Here is a 17,459-nt window from a genome sequence, read left to right as displayed (position 1 = left end):
GGAGCAGAATGAGCTCCCTTTGCCTGGCAGATCTTATTAGATCCACTCAGGGACGGAGCCAAATCTTCCAGAGGGAAAGATACCAAGAATTCACCTTTCCATTGCTCCCAGTACAATTTGTTCACCTAACCTGGAGTTTCTCAGTTTTGGCACTATCAACTTTGGGTCTAGACCATCCTCTATGGTGGGGCTGCCCTGGGAACCATGGGGTGTTGAGCAGCATCCTTAGCCTCTGTGCACTTGATGCTAGAAGCATCCCCAGTTGTGACAACCACTGATGTCTGCAGACATCGCCGAATGTCCTTTGAAGAGAATTACTTCCAGTTGAGAACCACTGATTTAAATCCATTTTGCAGATGGAAAAACTGAGTTCTCAAGAGAGGTAGCAACTTGTCTATAGACTTAAATTGTGGGAGTGTCAGATTGGGGCTCCCCAGTGAAGGCTGGGGACCCCAAATGCTCCAATGAATATGCCGTGACCTCACACCCACCATCCCTATTCCCTTTCTGCCAGGTGTTGGACATGGAGGAGCTGACCATCTGGGAACAGCACACAGCTACAATCTGCAAGGTGAGGCCTCCTTCTCCCTGAGGGATTGCTCATGGAAATGGCAGTTGGTTCCCATGGGAGAACTTTTGTCCCGGAGGGAAGCAAAAGCTCATGCTGTCTCTGACTCCCGCTCAGGACCCCCGCCGGGGCTTCGGCATTGCAATCTCTGGTGGCCATGACCGGCCTGGTGGATCCGTGTTTGTGTCCGATGTGGTGCTTGGAGGGCCGGCTCAGGGCAGGTTGCAGTGAGTATCAAGGGTGTTTGGGCGATTGAGAGGAGGGACCTGCGTGGGACAAAGCGAGGAGGCTGGGAAGTGCCTGGCGCCTTCCCGCTCTGTCCGCACGGGGCTTGGAGCTGGCAGCAGGACAGAGTCAGTGATTTGGGCCTCCAGTACAGCTCCTGGGTCAGAGTGGCCCCAGGGAGCTCCTGGACCGAAAAGTCCTGGAAACCATTTTTTCAATTTTTAAATTACATTTGGCATTCAATATTATATTAGTTGTATACAGCATAGTGGTTATACAGTTGTACCACTTACAAAGTGACTCCCCCCAATAAGTCTAGTACCCACTCAATACCATACATAGTTCTTCAATACAGTTGACTGTAATCCCCGTGTTGTAATTTATATCCTCATGACCTGGAAACTTCTCATTGGCCAGAAGGAAGGAGAACCAGTGTTCTGAGCCTGTGGTGGCTGGAGGCTCTGGGAGGTATTTGGGAAAATGGTTCTGGGACCTGAGTGGCTGATGGGTGATGTGGCTCAGCCCAGAATCAGGGACCAAATTCAGAGGAAGAAGAATATAAAGCACAGTTGGGGAGAGAGAAAAGCAGGAAGGGTCAGCTGAGAGTAAAAAGTAAGGGGGTTACAGAGACACCAGTTGTATTCCCAACGTCCCTTCTATGGTTGCATCGCTATGATTATAGTGGGTTCTATGAGCAGCAGCCCCATTTTTCAGATGAGGAAACTGCGGCCAGAGGGATAAATGTCTTTGTGAGCCTAGGGACACCAGCAAATTAGACCAGGCGGTGCCTTCCTGAAGGTGGGTGCTGGGAGGCCGCCAGGGGCCCTGAGGGCAGGCCTGGGGAAGGGGGCGCCTGTGTGAGTCTTCTTCCCGGAGACCCGGCCTCTTCCCTCAGGATAGGGGACCAGATTGTCATGGTGAACGGTGTGTCCATGGAGAACGTCAACTCCACCTTTGCTATTCAGATACTTAAGACCTGCACCAAGATGGCCAACATTGTGAGTGGGGGCCGGGTGGGAGGGGCCGCCCCTGGCTCAGGGCCACCTGTGCTCCTGGCTGAGCCCCACTGGCACTGCAGTGCAGGGGTGGTATGAATGTGAGCAAGTGGGGTCTTGTTCCCATTTCACAGCTTGGATGTTGAGCCCAGAGTGTCTGGGGTCCCCCAGGGCCACCCAGTGGACGGGACAGAGCGGTGAGATGGTTGCCCCTCCATCTCCCCTAACAGACCGTGAAGCGTCCCCGGAAAATCCAGCTGCCCACCACCAAGGCCAACCCCCATGGCCCAGGACACCAGGACTCAGATGAGGATGGGCCCTGGCAGCAGGAGGAGGCTGACCACGGCCGGGGCTACGAGGGTGACACATCCAGCGGCTCTGGCTGCTCACTGGGCAAGCGCTCTCACCGGTCCAGGGCAGGCTGCCGGAGCCGGGCTGGCAACCACAGGGGCAGGAGCCCGGACAGGGGCTCCGAGGTCAACGGGCTGGCCCTGGTGTCCGGCTTCAAGCGGCTGCCACGGCAGGATGTGCAGATGAAGCCAGTGAAGTCAGTGCTGGTGCGGAGGAGGGAGAGTGAAGGTGAGCCAGCGGGCGTGTTGATGGCCATGGGGCTTGGCATCCCCACCAAAGGGCAGGCCCTTATTGTGTGCGGTCCACCAGATGACGGCTCCACAGACATCTCCATTCTATGGGGATGTCTGTGACTATGTCAGCTCATGTGGCAAAGGGACCTGGTAGATGGATTAAGTCAAGGCCCCTGAGATGAGGATGACGCTGGATTCCCTGGGGAGCCCAGTGTCCTCACAGGGTCCTCACAAGAGGGAGGCGGGGGGGGGGGTCAGGGTCAGAGATGGAAGAGGCTGCGCTCCCGGCTGTGACGATGGAGGAAGGGGCCACAGGCCAGGGGTACAGCGCCTCTAGAAGCTGGAGAAGCCTAGAAACAATTCTCCCTGCACCCTCCGGGCAATGACATCAGAATCCCTACAGTGATACTGTGTGTCCTATCGAGTTGTCAGTATCAGAACAGCCCCAGTGTGACTGGGAGGGAGCCGAGCCCGACCGCTCCCTGTGGGACAGCGGACCTGAGAGTGGGCAGGCCGGGGGCAGGGGATAAAGGCTGAGAGCTCGGAGAGGACCTGGCAGCCCAGACTCCGGGCCTGGCCTCACTCTCCCTCCTCTCCCCACAGAGTTTGGGGTCAAACTGGGCAGTCAGATCTTCATCAAGCACATCACAGATTCGGGCGTGGCTGCCCGGAACAGTGGGCTGCAGGAAGGAGACCTCGTCCTACAGGTGAGCCCAGGCTTCCTATTGGGGGCGGGTCAGACAGGAAGACTGAGGCCAGAGGCGGTCAGTGCCACTGAGTCATAGGTCAAAGTCAGCAGAGCTGGCCCTGGACTGTTTGGCTTCCGCATTGCTGATGGTTTCCCGAAGGTTGGACATGACTTTCCCCTCTCCTCTCACACCCGCTCCTCTGCTGCTAGTCCACTGCCAAGCATCTGTTTCTGGTACCCCCTTGGGGTGTCTGTTTCTAGTATCAGAATCACTGGTCAGCTGGCTTCAGCTCTTATTCCCAGACCTGCCCTAGGTGGGTGGTGCTGATGGGAGATGAGGTTGGAGGAGCGGCTCCGCCTTAAGAGCGGGTTTCTTTCTAGACTCTGCTCCTGAGAATTTGTAGTGATGCCTAGTGTCTGACTTCTGCATTATTGCCAGTTGATTACTTCTAGAGACTCCTCAGAATAACCTATTTCTAGTGACCCCGAGGACCTGTCTGTTTCTGGTGGTTCGGGGCCAACACTAGAAAAACACCTTGGTGGGGGACTGGACTTCACAGTCCCCACTGTTACTGAACCAGTCACTCCCGAGGGAGAATGTTAGAAAAGGATTTCTGGTGTGAGTGGATATGATGTAAGTCCTTCCTAGAAATTCAGTTTCTACTCTGCCTCTTAATGGTTACTTCCAGTACCTCCTAGAGAACTTCTAGAATATTTAAGTATCCTTTCCCTCTCTTTTAATTATACTCATTTCTAATATTTGTTCTTAGTATCTCATGAGAAACTTCTCCTTCTAGGGAGATGGGAGAGTCAATTTGTTTCTAATTTCTGCTAGTGTTCCCGTCGTTAGAAAATTGTCTGTTTCTAGAAAACTTGTGAAAGTTAGCTTTGGTGTAGTCTCCTCTCACAGCTGGAATCCAATTCTGTCATTTTCTCTTGAGGTGTCTGTTTTTAGTAACCCCTGGGGATTGTGTGTTTCTAGTCTCCCCACCAACCTGTTTCTAGTATTCTCCTCTCTGTCATTAACTCGCATCCTCTCTTCCTTCCTGTTTCCTTTTAGGTCAATGGGGTGTCCAGCGAGAATCTGTCGCTGAGTGACACACGGCGACTGATTGAGAAGTCGGAAGGGAAGCTGACTCTGCTGGTGCTCAGGGACCGAGGACAGTTTTTGGTGAACATCCCACCGGCTGTCAGTGACAGCGACAGCTCCCTCCTGGAGGGTGAGGGGCCAGGAGGCAGGCCCTGGGGAAGCGGTTGAATAAAGGGCAGGGGAGGTGGGAGTACTAGGCAGGGCCAAGCCAGAGTCGGTGAGCCTGGCTCTGAGAGGCTCAGAGAGGGACAGAAACTTGCTGAACACCACACAGCAAGTCAGGGTTGGAGCTACCTGGCTGAGCTTGAGTCTGTCCAGGTACCTTTGCTTAGAGGGGCCTTGACGTTCCCCTCTGTGAAACGGGTCCAGTCTGGAAGACATGGCTGTGGCTGATGGGATGCCCTCTCGCCCGCAGACATCTCAGACCTTGGCTCAGAACTATCTCAGGCGCCACCATCCTATGTCCCGCCGCCACCCCAGCACAGGCGGCGGAGTTCCGATGCCAGCCGAACCGACTCCCCCGTGTACGTATCCCCGTTGACCAGAGTGGCTGAGCGAGAGGGGAATGTGGGCATATCTTTTCCAACTGGGTGTATAGCCTTGAGGGTGCAGTCCCATGGTCTGCCTGGGAGAGGCTTCCCCATCCATACACAGTCTTCCTTGCCCACTGCACGTTTCTTGGGTACTGGGAGGACCAGATATGGACTGACTTAAAACAGCAAGAACCGAATTTCATGATGCATACCAGAAGACTAAAATACATAAGTCCTTTGACCCAGCGAGACCCTTTTAGGGATTTCTCTTGGGGGCAAAATGGCCATGGATATATGCGGGGACTGGAGACTGCTGGTTCATTATGATGTTTTATAAAAGGGATAAATTGGAATTATGCTTAGTCTCCTGTGGCTGCTGAAGCGAAGGGCCACGAGCTGGGTGGCTTAAGACAATAGAAATTCACTATCTCAGTTTGGGAGGCCAAAGTCCCAAATCGGAGTGTCAGCAGGGCTGTGCTCACTCTGAGGCCTCCGGGGGAGAGACTGTCTGGGCCTGTCCCCCAGCTTTTGAGGGCCTCTGGCATTCCAGGGCTCCTGCACAGCCGCCTCTGTCCTGAGCGTCTTCACGCTGTCTGCCCTCTGTGTGTCTGTCTCTCTGTCCAAACTTTCCTGTTTTATAAGGACACCAGTCGTATTCCGTTAGGGGCCCACCCTGCTGCAGTATGACCTCTTCTTTACTACTTACATCTACAACAATCTTATTTGCAAATACCATCACATTTTGGGATATTGGGGGGTTAGGACTTCAACAGATGATTTCAAGGGGCCACAGTGCAATACCCAAAAAGCATAAATGCTCAACACTGGGGTTTATTTAGATAATGGGCACATCACTTAAGCTTTCAGCATCCTGAGAAGTGGGGTTTGTGTCCGTTATCTACGTAAATTACCCCAAACCTAGTCGCTTGAAACAGTAAATATTTGCTATCTTCCATCATTTCTGAGACTCAGGAATTGGAGGCGACTTACCTGAGTGGCTCCGATTTGCAGTCTCATGAGGTCACGGTCAAGAAGCTTTCTAGGGCTGTAGGCTTTGGTGGGTAGATGGTCCACTTCCAAGCTCACTCGCGTGGCTGTTGGCAGGAGGTCTCAGATGCTCACCAGGTGGGCCTGTCCTTACGGCTCCCTAAAGCGAACGGTGAGAGAGCGTAGGTGGGCCTAACCCCAGCCGTGCCGCACCTTCACTCCCACGGCTGTCTGTCAGCCACACAGGCCAACCCTGGTTCAGCAGGCTGTAACTACCGGGAGGCGGGGGTCTCTAGGGCCACCTCAGAGGCCGAAGGAGGGCTCACCCCAAGGCCCCAGCTATTACTCCATTGTTACCTCTTTCGGGTGCTAATTAATGACAACAAAAGGAGGCAATGCATGTGTGTGCTTAACCCATAGGGAGTGCTCACTGTGTTAATGTCTCTTCCATTCTTTATTTTTTTAAGATTTTATTTATTTTTAGAGAGAGGGGAAAGGAGGGAGAAAGAGGGAGAAACATCGGTGTGCGAGAGACACGTTGATTGGTTGCCTCTCACACACCCTGTCCTGGGAGCTGGCCGGCAACCCAGGCCTATGCCCTGACTAGGAACTGAACCATCAACGTTTTGCCTTGGTTCAACACCCAAACAACTGAGCCACGCCCTGACCTGCGTTTCTTATAAGGACACTAAGCCCATTGTGGGGAGCCTGCCCTCATGACCTCATCAAAACCTGTTCACCTCCCAAAGGCCCTGCCTCCTAACTCAATCCCACTGGGGGCTAGGGCTTCAACATAGGAGTTTGCAGGTGACACAAACATTTAGTTCATAGCAACCCCTAGAATGTTTCACTAATATTGAAACAAAATGACTATTTGTCCCAGGCTTACTTCCATCTCAACTCAACCCAGCCATCCCCAGGGCTCAGAGAAGGAAGCTGGGCCTTGGGGAGCACAATGGGCTTGCTGTCACATGGCTACGGAAGGGCAGAACCAAGACTTGAATCTGAGTCCAGATGAATGAAAAGTCTAAAAATCACCCCTCAGCATTTCACCCCACCTCAAATCTGTTCCCCACCAGGGAGAGCACCCAGCTTCGGCAGGAAAGTTCCATGGATTCCAGAACCATTTCGGAACCAGGTGAACAGAGGGTGGGTGGGTGGTGCCTCTGAGCACCCCTTCTCTGATTGTTCTAATCCCAGCCAGCAAAGCTGTGCCAGGCAGAGCGGGAGAGGTTGGCGTGGGCCTAAGAGGTCAGAGACAGCTCCCTTGGAAGGACAGGGCTGGGTGATAGCATTCCACAGGGTAGGGACAACTTACAGCAAAGGTTTGGTGGCTGGACGGGCTAGTGCTTCAGGAATAGACCAGCTGCTCCCTTTCAGACACCCCCAGGCAAAGCAGCTATGACATCTACAGGGTGCCGAGCAGTCAGAGCCTGGAGGATCGCGGGTAAGTGCCCCAGGGAAAATGCCACCAACTTGAAATTCCCACATCTCCGGGGTATCTTCCCAATCACCATTTTCCTGCCTTCCTGTGCCAGTGTGTTGATGGGACCATCCCAGGTCCTGGGTAACTATTTGGGAAACCAAGGCCCCGAGAGGGCAGGGCTCTCCCAACGATGCCCAGTGTGTCACCTCTGCCCGCTTGGGGCTAACCTGCCTCTGCCTCCCCTCAGGTACAGCCCTGACTCACGGGTGGTCCGCTTCTACAAGGGCACCAGCCTTGGGCTGCGGCTAGTTGGAGGCAATGATGTGGGCATCTTCGTGTCCGGGGTGCAGGAAGGCAGCCCGGCAGAGGAACAGGGCATCCAGGAGGGAGATCAGATTCTGCAGGTAGCCTGGAGGCAGCGGGCAGAGGGTGTGTGGGCATGCTGGCTGGAACTCTTGTGTCTGTTGCAGTGTGTGGCCTCCCTCCGGGTCTGCTGAGAGCATCTGTGACCCACTGTCCATGTCCGTTTACTGTTGCCCCTGTTGTGGCCCTGAAGGCTGGTATCTGTGACCTACGGTCTGTGCCTATATATGATTGTCCCTGTCACGACCCTGTGACTGTCTTCACTCGTTCGAGTGTCATACAGTGTCACGATCTTGTCACCCCTGTGACCCCCATTCCCATGCCTTCACAATGACAAGCCACGATAACACCATGCCTCAGTTATTCGTGTACTGATTGCAGGTCCTCTGCCCCAGGTTCTGGGTCAAGACATTTGTGCATCTGATGCCCATGTTGCCACAGGCTGATGCGCCTGTCAGCTGTCCCTCGTCGCCGGGGCCCTTGAAAGCAGATCTGGCAGTTGTGGGTGGGCTTGGTCCAGAGAGAGACCTGGGATCTTGTGACCAGAGCTTCATCCATGCCCGACCCCTTCCCTGGCAGGTGAACGATATGCCCTTCCAGAACCTGACTCGGGAGGAGGCCGTGCAGGTCCTCCTGGGGCTGCCCCTGGGCGAGGAGGTGGAGCTGGTGATGCAGCGGAAGCAGGACAGTGAGTCGGGATGGGAAGGGGGAGCTCTGCATGGCCCAGCCATGAGGCCCATCCCTGGGGACGGGTCAGGTTTAGGCAGTGGCCCTGCTGGCTTAGCGCCTTTCCCTGTCCACAGTCTTCCAGAAAATGGTGCAGTCCCGTGTGGGCGACTCCTTCTACATCCGTACACATTTTGAGCTGGAGCCCAGCCCACCTTATGGCCTGGGCTTCACCCGTGGTGACGTCTTCCACGTGCTGGACACGCTGTATTCAGGCCCTGGGCAGAGCCACACCCGTGGAGGCCACTGGCTGGTGGTACGCATGGGTCGTGACCTCCGGGAGCAGGAGCGCGGCATCATTCCCAACCAGAAGAGGTGGGGACCACTCCCCACCCTCAGCTGGGCTGCCCTCCCGACCTCCATTTTCCCATGATGTCACTTCTTAGCAGTGTTGATGGTTCAGCCTGAGCACCTGCGTAGAAGGCTCAGGGCAGCACAGTTGCTCTTGTATGGGTTTCCCGGGGCTGCTGTCACAAATCACTGCAAACTTAGTGGCTTCGATCCACACACATCCTGGAGGTCAGAAGTCCCAAATGAATGTTTTAGGGCTGCAGTCCAGGTGTGGGCAGGGCTGGTCCTCCTAGAGGCTCCAGAGGAGAATCATTTCCAGCCTTTCCATCTTCTGGCGGCGCCACATCCCTGGCCCGTGGCCCCTTCCTCCGTCGTCACAGCCAGCAGTGCAGCCTCTCCCATCTCTGACTTTGACCCGCCTGCCTCCCTGTTATGGGGACCCTGTGATGACATTGGGTCCCCCAGGGAATCTCAGGTCATGCTCATCTCAGAGGCCTTAACTTAATGCCATCAGCAGATTCCCTTTACCATGGGAGGTGACATGCACAGGGCCCCTCAGACTGGGACGGGGTCATCTTTGGGGCTGAGCCCAGGGCTCACTAACCTCTCTTCTTCCCAGGGCAGAGCAGCTGGCCAGTCTGGAGGCCGTCCAGCGGGCTGTGGGCCCTGGGCCTGGCACCTCAGTGGGCTCTGGTCGCCGGGCAGAGTTCTGGCGACTGCGGGGTGTTCGTCGGGGTGCCAAGAAGAGCACCCATCGGAGCCGAGAGGACCTGTCGGATCTGACCAGGCAGGGTCACTACCCACCGTATGAACGTGTGGTGCTGCGAGAAGGTGGGACCCAGGCTGAGAGGGCCGTGGAACCTCAAATACGAGTTAGGACGGTCTGGTGTAGCCTTCAGAAGCCACAATGCGTACTTACCTCTCTCCTTCCACCAAAAAGACCCACTTTTGGTCATTTTAGGGCACAGAGAGGACAGGAAACGGCTTCGTTCCTTAAGTTATAATTCCTAGCTCTGGCTGGTGTGGCTCGGTTGGTTGGTGTGTGGTCCAGGAACCAAAAGGCTGCGGGCTCTATTTCTGGTCCTGGCGTGTTTGATCCTTGGTGCATATGGGAGACAGCCAATTGATGTTTCTGTCTCACATCAGTGTTTCTCTTTCTCCTTTCCTCTCTCTGTAAAAGCAATGAAAAAGTGTCCTCTTGTGAGGATTAAAAAAAATTAATTCTTATATCCAATAGAAATATGCAAGCCGCATGTAAAACCTAAAGAAATGGTTGAAAATAATTTTAAAAATTTATTTTTTATTTTTATTTATTTTTCATTTAATCCTCACCCAAGGACATGTTTGTTGATTTTAGAGAGAGAGGGAGAGAGAGAGAAACATCTATTGGTTGCTTCCCATGCATGTGCCCTGACGGGATCAAACCTGCAGCTTTGGTGTGTGGGACGACACTCCCACTGAGCCACCTGGCCAGGGCCATAATTTATTTTATAACATTCTCTGCCCAAAGTATTATTTCAAGAGACAATTCATATAAAATTATTGAGTCTTTCCTAACTTTCTTTTGTACTAAGTCTTAGAGATCTAGTGTGTGTTTTGACTTAGCACATCTCAGTTTAGACAAGCCCCATTCAAATGTTTGACAGCCATACATAGCCAGCAGCTGCTGCACCAGACAGCACAGCAAGAGGGGGTTATTCATGTAGTGGGCATTGCCAATTTAAGGTTGTCAGTTTGAGGTAAAATATATGCCCTAAACATGCCCTACTGTGAGCTGGTGTTCAGAGCAAAATGTGTACATATACATTCACAGCAGAATTATTTATAACAGCCAAAAGGTGGAAATAACCCAGGTGTCCATCAGCTGGCAATGGATTAACACAGTGTGGTCCATTCGCACACTGGAATATTACTCAGCCGTGAAAAGGAGGGCGGTGCTGACACTCGCTATAGTGTGGAAGGACCTTGAAAACATGAAGCTCAGGGAGAGAAGCCAGACACAAAAAGGCCTCATAGTGTTTCCGTTTATGTGAAGTGTCCAGAACAGGGATATCCACAGAGACAGAAAGTGAGGGAGGAGAATGGGGAGTGAGTGCCAATGGAAGTAGAGTTTTTTTGGGGGGGAGATGAGAATGTTCTGGAAGTAGATGGTAGTGGTGGTTGCATCAAACAAAATACACAAGTTCCCCCAAGGAGAGCAAAAATTAACAACTACAGAAATAAGCTAGAATTGGGGTCAACAAACTACATCTCCCAGGCCAAATCTGGCTCACCAGCTATTTTTATACAGCCTACTAAGAATGGTATTTACATGTTTTATTAAAATTTTTTTTTCTTTTTTACAGAGAGGGGATGGGAGGGAGAAAGACAGGGAGAGAAACATTGATGTGTGAGAGAGAGCTGCCTCTTGCACATCCCCAACTGGGGACCTCGCCTACAACCTAGGCATGTGCCCTGACCAGGAACTGAACTGGTGACCTTTAGGTTTACAGGTGACTGCTCAATACACTGAGCCACACCAACCAGGGTTGTATTTGCATATTTTAAATGGTTGAATGAAGTTAAAAAAATTTTTTTTAAAGATTTTGTTTGTTTATTTTTAGAGAGAGGGGAAGGGAGGGAGAGAGGGAGAGAAACATCAATGTGTGTTGCCTCTCACACGCCCCCAACTGGGGACCTGGCCCCCAACCCAGTCATGTACCCTGGCTGGGAATTGAACTGGCGACGCTTTGGTTCTCAGGCTGGCACTCAATCCACTGAGCCACACCAGCCAGGGCTAAGAAAATTTTTTGATATGTGGGAAGAACTGAAAGCTGCAACTTGAACATGAGGGTTCACAGCAGTCTTACTTACAATAGCCAAGAGGCGGAAACAACCCAAGTGTCCATGAATGGATGAATAGATAAACACAATGTGGTCCACCCAAACAATGGAATGCTATTCAACCTTAAAAAAGAAGAAAATTCGGCCCAATGCACCACATAGATGAAACTTGAGGACGTTACACTCAATGAAATAAGTCAGACACAGGACAAATAATATGTGATTCTACTCATAGGAGGTCCCCCTACATTGTGGACATACTAAATGCCACTGAATTATACACTTTACAATGTACAGGTTAAAACATTAAATTTCATGTTATCTTTATTTTACCACAATTCAAAAAAATACATTGGCACAAAACTAGCACATAGAGCCTTTCCCTACCTGAGAAGGGGGAAAGGAAACAGCCTTATCGAGCCTTCAGGAAGGGAAGAGATTAAGCTCTTACCAGGTCTCAGGGGGAAAGGGATTAAAACCAGGTGCAGAGGCCTGTAGAAATAAATGCTGCAGAAGGGTGGGAAGAGCTGTGCACCCAGGAGAAATGACTGAGCTGCCTTCAGCTGCTGTACCAACATCCAGACAAAACAAACAAACGAAAAAACCTTAAAAATCAAAGGCCATGTACTTAATTTCTACCCCTAGCCAGTGAAAGTTTAGAAATATGAATGTATTAGGCTTTTAAGAGGAGAGAGACCTGGAAGGAGAAAAGGAGGAGCAAAGAACAGATTGGCTACTCACTTTCCTCCCACCAAGATGTCTCCTGCACCTGTTTCTACGTTGCTGAAAGCATCTGGCAGTGCAGAGGTCTGCACATTCTTGCTGCAAAGGGCTGGACACTAACTGTTTTAGAGTTTGTGAGCCAGACAGCTTCTTTCAAATCTACTCTTCTCTGCAGGAAGGCAGCCAGAGATAGTACATAAACCAATGGACATGACAGTGTGCCAATAAAACTTTAAAAGCAAGCAGTGGGCCAAATGTGGCCCTAGAGTTGTATTGATAGTTTTGCTGACCACTGAGTTAGCTGGGTTCAACTGCTCTAAACAGAGACCCCAAGTGACAGCTGCATTAAAAAATGTTTGAAGTAACAGTCCTGGTGCAGTAAGCAGTTGAGTGTGGCCTGGCTGCTTCAGTTTCAGGGGTCTAGGCTCCTTGTCTTGTTTTTCTGCCTGTGTGGTCCAAGATGGTGCACCAGTACCCACATTCCAGCCAGCAGGAAGGGCAAAGAGGATGGGGTGGGGGGAGTTCACCCCTTCCCTTGAAGGATATAACCCCATATTGTACATATTAATTCTTCTTGCACCCCATTGGCCAGAGCTTAGTCACATGGCCACCCCTAGCTGCAAGGGAAGCTGGGAGATGTAGTCCTCATCTGAGCATCTGTGGGCCTGGCTAGCTATGAAACTATGGGGGAGTGGAGAGTGGTTGTGCAAGAACCTAGCAGTCTTTACCACAAATAGGATCTTGATTCTTGTCATTCTTGGCCCCTCAGCCAATTTCAAGCGCCCAGTGGTGATCCTGGGACCTGTGACAGACATTGCTATGCAGAAGCTGACTGCTGAGATGCCTGATGAGTTTGAAATCGCAGGTGAGAAACCAGGTTCCTTGTCAACCCTGTTGGTGAATCATTTCACAACCCTTTCCCAGCCCTTGGGGCTGAAGCAGCTTGAGAGGAGCTGCTAATGATGCTGTTTCGGGGTAAGAGTTAGATCATTAACCACCAGCACTCATTCTAATGCCCAGGTCAGACATCCTCAATCAATCTTGGTGCTATTTGGCTGGACAGAGCTTCAGAGTTGTTGTTAATATAGTTCACCAGCCAGCCAATGTCAAATAGGCCAATGTACTAGCTGTTCCTTCCTTTGCTCAAGAGATTTGTTTATTGAGCTATGGACACAGCATCAAACAAAATGCACGAGGTCTCCCAAGGAGACCAAAAATTAACAGCTACAGAAAATAAGCTAGAACTGGGGTCAACAACAAATTACATCTCCCAGGCCAAATGTGGCCCATCAGCTATTTTTATACAGTCTACTAAGAATGGTATTTACATATTTTAAATGGTTGAAGTTAAAAAATACTTTTTAAAGATTTTATTTATTTTTAGAGAGAAGGGAAGAGAGGGAGAAAGAGGAGAGAAACATCAATGTGTGGTTGCCTCTTGTAGGCCCCCAATGACGGCCTGGCCTGCAACACAGGCATGTGCCCTGACTGGGAAATCGAACTGGCGACACTTTGCTTTGCAGTCTGGGGTGCTCAATTCACTGGGCCACACCAGCCAGGGCTAAAAAAATTTTTGACACATGGAAAGAACTGAAAGCTGCAACTTGAACATGAAGGTTCACAGCAGTGTTACTCACAATAGCCAAGAAGCAGATACAACCCAAGTGTCCATGGATGGATGAGTGGACACTGTGTGGTCCATCCAGACAATGGAATGTTACTCAACTTTAAAAAGGAAGAAAAATCTGACCTATGCTACATTATGCTCAATGAAACATCAGACACAGGACAAATACCGTGTGATTCCATTTATAGGAGGTCCCTAGAGGAAGATCCACAGAGACAGAAAGTAGATGGTGCCAGGAGCTGGGGGAGGGGATGGGAGTTCGTGTTTAATGGGACCAGAGTTTCAGTTTGGGAGTCAGAAAGTTCTGGTGGGGACGGCTGCACAACAATACGAATGTGCTTCATGCCACTGAGCTGTACACCTAAAAGGAGCAGCTTTTGAGTCACAGCCTGAGGAAAGGCTAAGAGCCAGGACCAATCCTGGGAGAATGAGCCTGGAGCAGACTCACACCAGGCTTCTGACCCTGTCAGTTGTTGCCTTCATGACTCTGAGCTGAGGACCTTATGTCCCTGAGGCTGTTTCCCCACCTGCCAGATGGGACAGTAACAGCCTCCCTTCCTCAGGGAGTTGAGGGCTGATTTCAGGCAGGGACACAGATCAGCAGCGTTGGGCACAAGTCCAACAGGAGTTCCTGCTGCCGCTGCCAGGATTCCTCTCAAGGGCAGTGGCGAGCCATGGTGGGTTCTTGAGCAGGGGAGGGACAGGTAGGCATGAATTTGAGGAGCCAGGGGACTGCCCACCAGAAAGCTGCCAGTTGCCTCTCCCTTTCACAGAGAGTGTGCTGAGGACCAATAGCCCATCTAAGATCATCAAGCTGGACACCGTGCGCGTGATCGCGGAGAAGGTAAGCAGGACTCTGCTGTGGCTTTCCCATATCATGGATGGGGAAGCTGAGGCCATCATCCAACCTGTTCTCTCCCCGTGCCCTTCAAGTGTGGTCTCCCACGGAGTCCCCTTTGGAAGCTTTGTGATGTTGGGGCTTGAGGGGGACAGAGCCTGCCCTGAGTCACACAGCAGCAAGCAAGCCCTGGAAAAAGGCAGGGAGACTCAAACTGGGGCTCAAGACACTGACACCTGGGTTGTCACCAACCCCCACCCCAACATGCTGGCCTGTGGACGTGCCAGGCTGGGGTCTACTCTGACCTCTTTCTCTCCAATTCTTCACTCATCTCTTTGGCCTGTTTCTGGGTGTGTTTCTCTCTCCACTCTCTCCCTCCCCCAATACCCCCTGCCCAGGACAAGCATGCACTCCTAGATGTGACACCCTCAGCAGTCGAGCGCCTCAACTACGTGCAGTACTACCCCATTGTGGTCTTCTGTGCCCCGGAGAGCCGCAAGGCCCTCAAGGCTCTGCGCCAATGGTTGGCACCCGCCTCCCGCCGCAGCACCCGCCGTCTCTATGCTCAAGCCCAGAAGCTGTGGAAGCACAGCGAGCACCTCTTCACAGGTAGGGTGGAGTGGGAGTCCCAGGGGAAGGCGGGGGTCTGGTCTGAGTCTCTGGGCCCACAGTGATGCCCCCTGCCCACAGCTACCATTCACCTGCGTGGCACAAGTGACAGCTGGTACCAGGAGCTCAAGGCCATTATCCAAGAGCAGCAGATTCGGCCCATCTGGACAGCTGAGGACCAGGTACCCAGTCAGGGTTTGGAGACTGTATCTGGATTCAGGGCTGGACCAGGGGTCAAAGGCACAGCCAAAGCCAAGACTTGACCTGAGATTAGGGTCTGGATCGGGTACCTGAGGTGACATGGGATTGGGAGACTCAATTTAGGGACTGGGGTGGATTCAAGGGTTGGGACTCAACTCAGATTTGGGGCCTCAGCCTTGAGTCAAGCAAGGGCTCAATAGCCAGAACTCATCCTGGGGTCAAGGTTTAAGCATCAGCTTGAGGGTCAGCGGTCTTACCTGGGTTGAGACTGGCGTTGGAAGGTGGTGTTGTGGGTCGGAGTTTGGTCTGAGGTCCAGGAGGGCCTGGGCTGGGTTTTGGCTCAGTCAGGCCACCCCACCCCACAGCTAGATGGCTCCCTTGAGGACAACCTGGACCTCCCTCACCGTGGCCTGGCTGACAGCTCGGCGGATCTGAGCTGTGACAGCCGGGTCAACAGTGACTACGAGACAGACGGCGAGGGCTACACAGACGGCGAGGGCTACACAGACGGAGAGGGTGGGCCCTATACAGATGTGGACGAAGGGCCCCCAGAGCCAGCCCTGGTCCGATCCTCGGAGCCTGTGCTAGTGGACAGACCCCAGAGCCTGCAGGATCATGGGAGATCCTCAGATCACCGAGGGGCCCAGGTGAGCAGGGAGTGGGTGGTGGCCCCAGCAAGGGTCTCGGGGCGGGGCTGGGTAGATACATGGGGACCCTATCTTCTGCCAGGATGTAAACAAACAGAAACCTCTTGCTCAGATGCATTTCTGGGACCCAAACCTAGGCCATACGAACCACTGAATCACTTCTTGCAACTATTTTAACCTACGTGCACGAAGTTTCTTCATGTGGGATCCAGAGAAGATGCTGAAGGTCTTGACATCACAGGGTGGTTGTTCAAACTCAACACACTTAACCCAGTTCTGCCTTATAGTAACTGAATACTTTTTTTTTTTTTTTAGTTCTTATTCTATTTGGGGCTGCCTTAGCGCCTGTAGTGCCTGCCTGTGAATTTGACAGACACCCCTTCCTCCAGACGCTCTCCATAAAAGTGTACTTACCTATGATGTCTGGCTGGAGTGGTGCTCCCTGGGGTTGGGCGATGCCCAGCCTGCTCACCTCTCATGGCAGCCTACTTACTGGGCAGGCACTATCCTAAGCACTTCACATATGTGAACTCATTTATGAGATGACAGCGGTTCCCTGAGAAATTTTACAGATAGGATACCCAATTCCCCCTTTGCTAACAGGCGAGGAGATAGCCAAGGCAGCCCCCCGTCCCAGCCTATTTTCTCATTTAAAATTGGGGATGAGTGGCAGCCTTGTAGTAGGGGCAAGAAAGCCTGTGGGTAGCACTGCCTGGGCCAAGTTGGGGAAGTGGAAAGGGGGTGGTAGCTCACCTTAATTAATTGCACTTTTGGGGGAAGGGCTAATCTGCTCCCTCCCTCTCCAAGGTGGACAGCCACCGCCCACAGGGTCAGTCGCGACAGGACAGCATACGGTAAGAGCTTCTGTACTCCAGGTTGGGGCCCAGGGTTTGGATGGGGGTGAAGAAGAGACCTAGAACCAAGCTATCCTTTTGTGGCGCTCTTCTGGTAAGCAAGATAGAGCCAGACAGAGCTAATCTAAGACCCATGTTAGGGCCATGGGACTAGGAATCCTCTTTCTAAGACTAGGAAGGCTTCCTGAAGGAGGGGGCATTGGAGGTGGGGTTTTGAAGGCTGTGAAGGAGTTCATTAGTGAGCCTGACCCCCCAAATACCCTGTCTTGTTCACCTCTGCCCACACCCAGTGTGCCTAGCACAGAGCCAGCCTCAGTTCATGGTAGGTAAGGCCACATCCTCTCCATCAGCAGCCCCTATTCTATTTCCTGATCCCCAGGACATATGCGCGGGAAGCTGTGAGAAAAAAGTTTACACAAGCCCGAGATGTGGGGTCCTCTGATGAAGATGGCTACGACTGGGGCCCAGCCACTGACCTGTGACCACCTCTCAGGTGGCAAGCTGGCCCCTCCCTTTTCCTCCCTGGAGCTGGAACTTGGTTTCCCGTACAGAACCCTGCCTCCTTCCACCTGGTCTTTAATAAATATTTTCGCAGCACTGCTTCTAGTGGCTTTCGGGAAGGACAAGGATGCCAGAGTGAAGTCTCATTTTTCCTCTGTTA

General features: G+C 52.2%; 1 protein-coding gene across 2 annotated transcripts in view; it reads left to right on the top strand.

Moving 5' to 3' along the window:
* TJP3 (tight junction protein 3) overlaps nt 1-17,389 on the top strand; it is a 28,743-nt gene extending 11,354 nt beyond the window's left edge. For both annotated transcript variants that reach the window (XM_054578057.1, XM_054578059.1), the window contains exons 2-21: nt 515-571; nt 686-795; nt 1,689-1,791; nt 2,019-2,367; nt 2,976-3,079; nt 4,121-4,280; nt 4,566-4,674; nt 6,750-6,808; nt 7,051-7,117; nt 7,344-7,500; nt 8,039-8,147; nt 8,263-8,500; nt 9,096-9,307; nt 12,792-12,887; nt 14,423-14,493; nt 14,886-15,096; nt 15,178-15,278; nt 15,663-15,944; nt 16,752-16,798; nt 17,178-17,389. In XM_054578057.1, the coding sequence (XP_054434032.1) occupies nt 524-571; nt 686-795; nt 1,689-1,791; nt 2,019-2,367; nt 2,976-3,079; nt 4,121-4,280; nt 4,566-4,674; nt 6,750-6,808; nt 7,051-7,117; nt 7,344-7,500; nt 8,039-8,147; nt 8,263-8,500; nt 9,096-9,307; nt 12,792-12,887; nt 14,423-14,493; nt 14,886-15,096; nt 15,178-15,278; nt 15,663-15,944; nt 16,752-16,798; nt 17,178-17,280 (2,736 nt within the window). In that variant the 5' untranslated portion in view covers nt 515-523 and the 3' untranslated portion in view covers nt 17,281-17,389. The remainder of the gene's footprint in view (nt 1-514; nt 572-685; nt 796-1,688; nt 1,792-2,018; nt 2,368-2,975; nt 3,080-4,120; nt 4,281-4,565; nt 4,675-6,749; nt 6,809-7,050; nt 7,118-7,343; nt 7,501-8,038; nt 8,148-8,262; nt 8,501-9,095; nt 9,308-12,791; nt 12,888-14,422; nt 14,494-14,885; nt 15,097-15,177; nt 15,279-15,662; nt 15,945-16,751; nt 16,799-17,177) is intronic.
* The last annotated feature ends 70 nt before the right edge of the window (nt 17,390-17,459 follow it).

This window comes from Pteronotus mesoamericanus, unplaced genomic scaffold (genome assembly GCF_021234165.1).
Source record: "Pteronotus mesoamericanus isolate MK-2021 breed Mesoamerican mustached bat unplaced genomic scaffold, CSHL_Meso_final contig_482, whole genome shotgun sequence".
Classification (NCBI taxonomy): Eukaryota; Metazoa; Chordata; class Mammalia; order Chiroptera; family Mormoopidae; genus Pteronotus; species Pteronotus mesoamericanus.
Note: the sequence above shows the minus strand (reverse complement) of the source record. Positions and strands in the feature narration are given on the sequence as shown.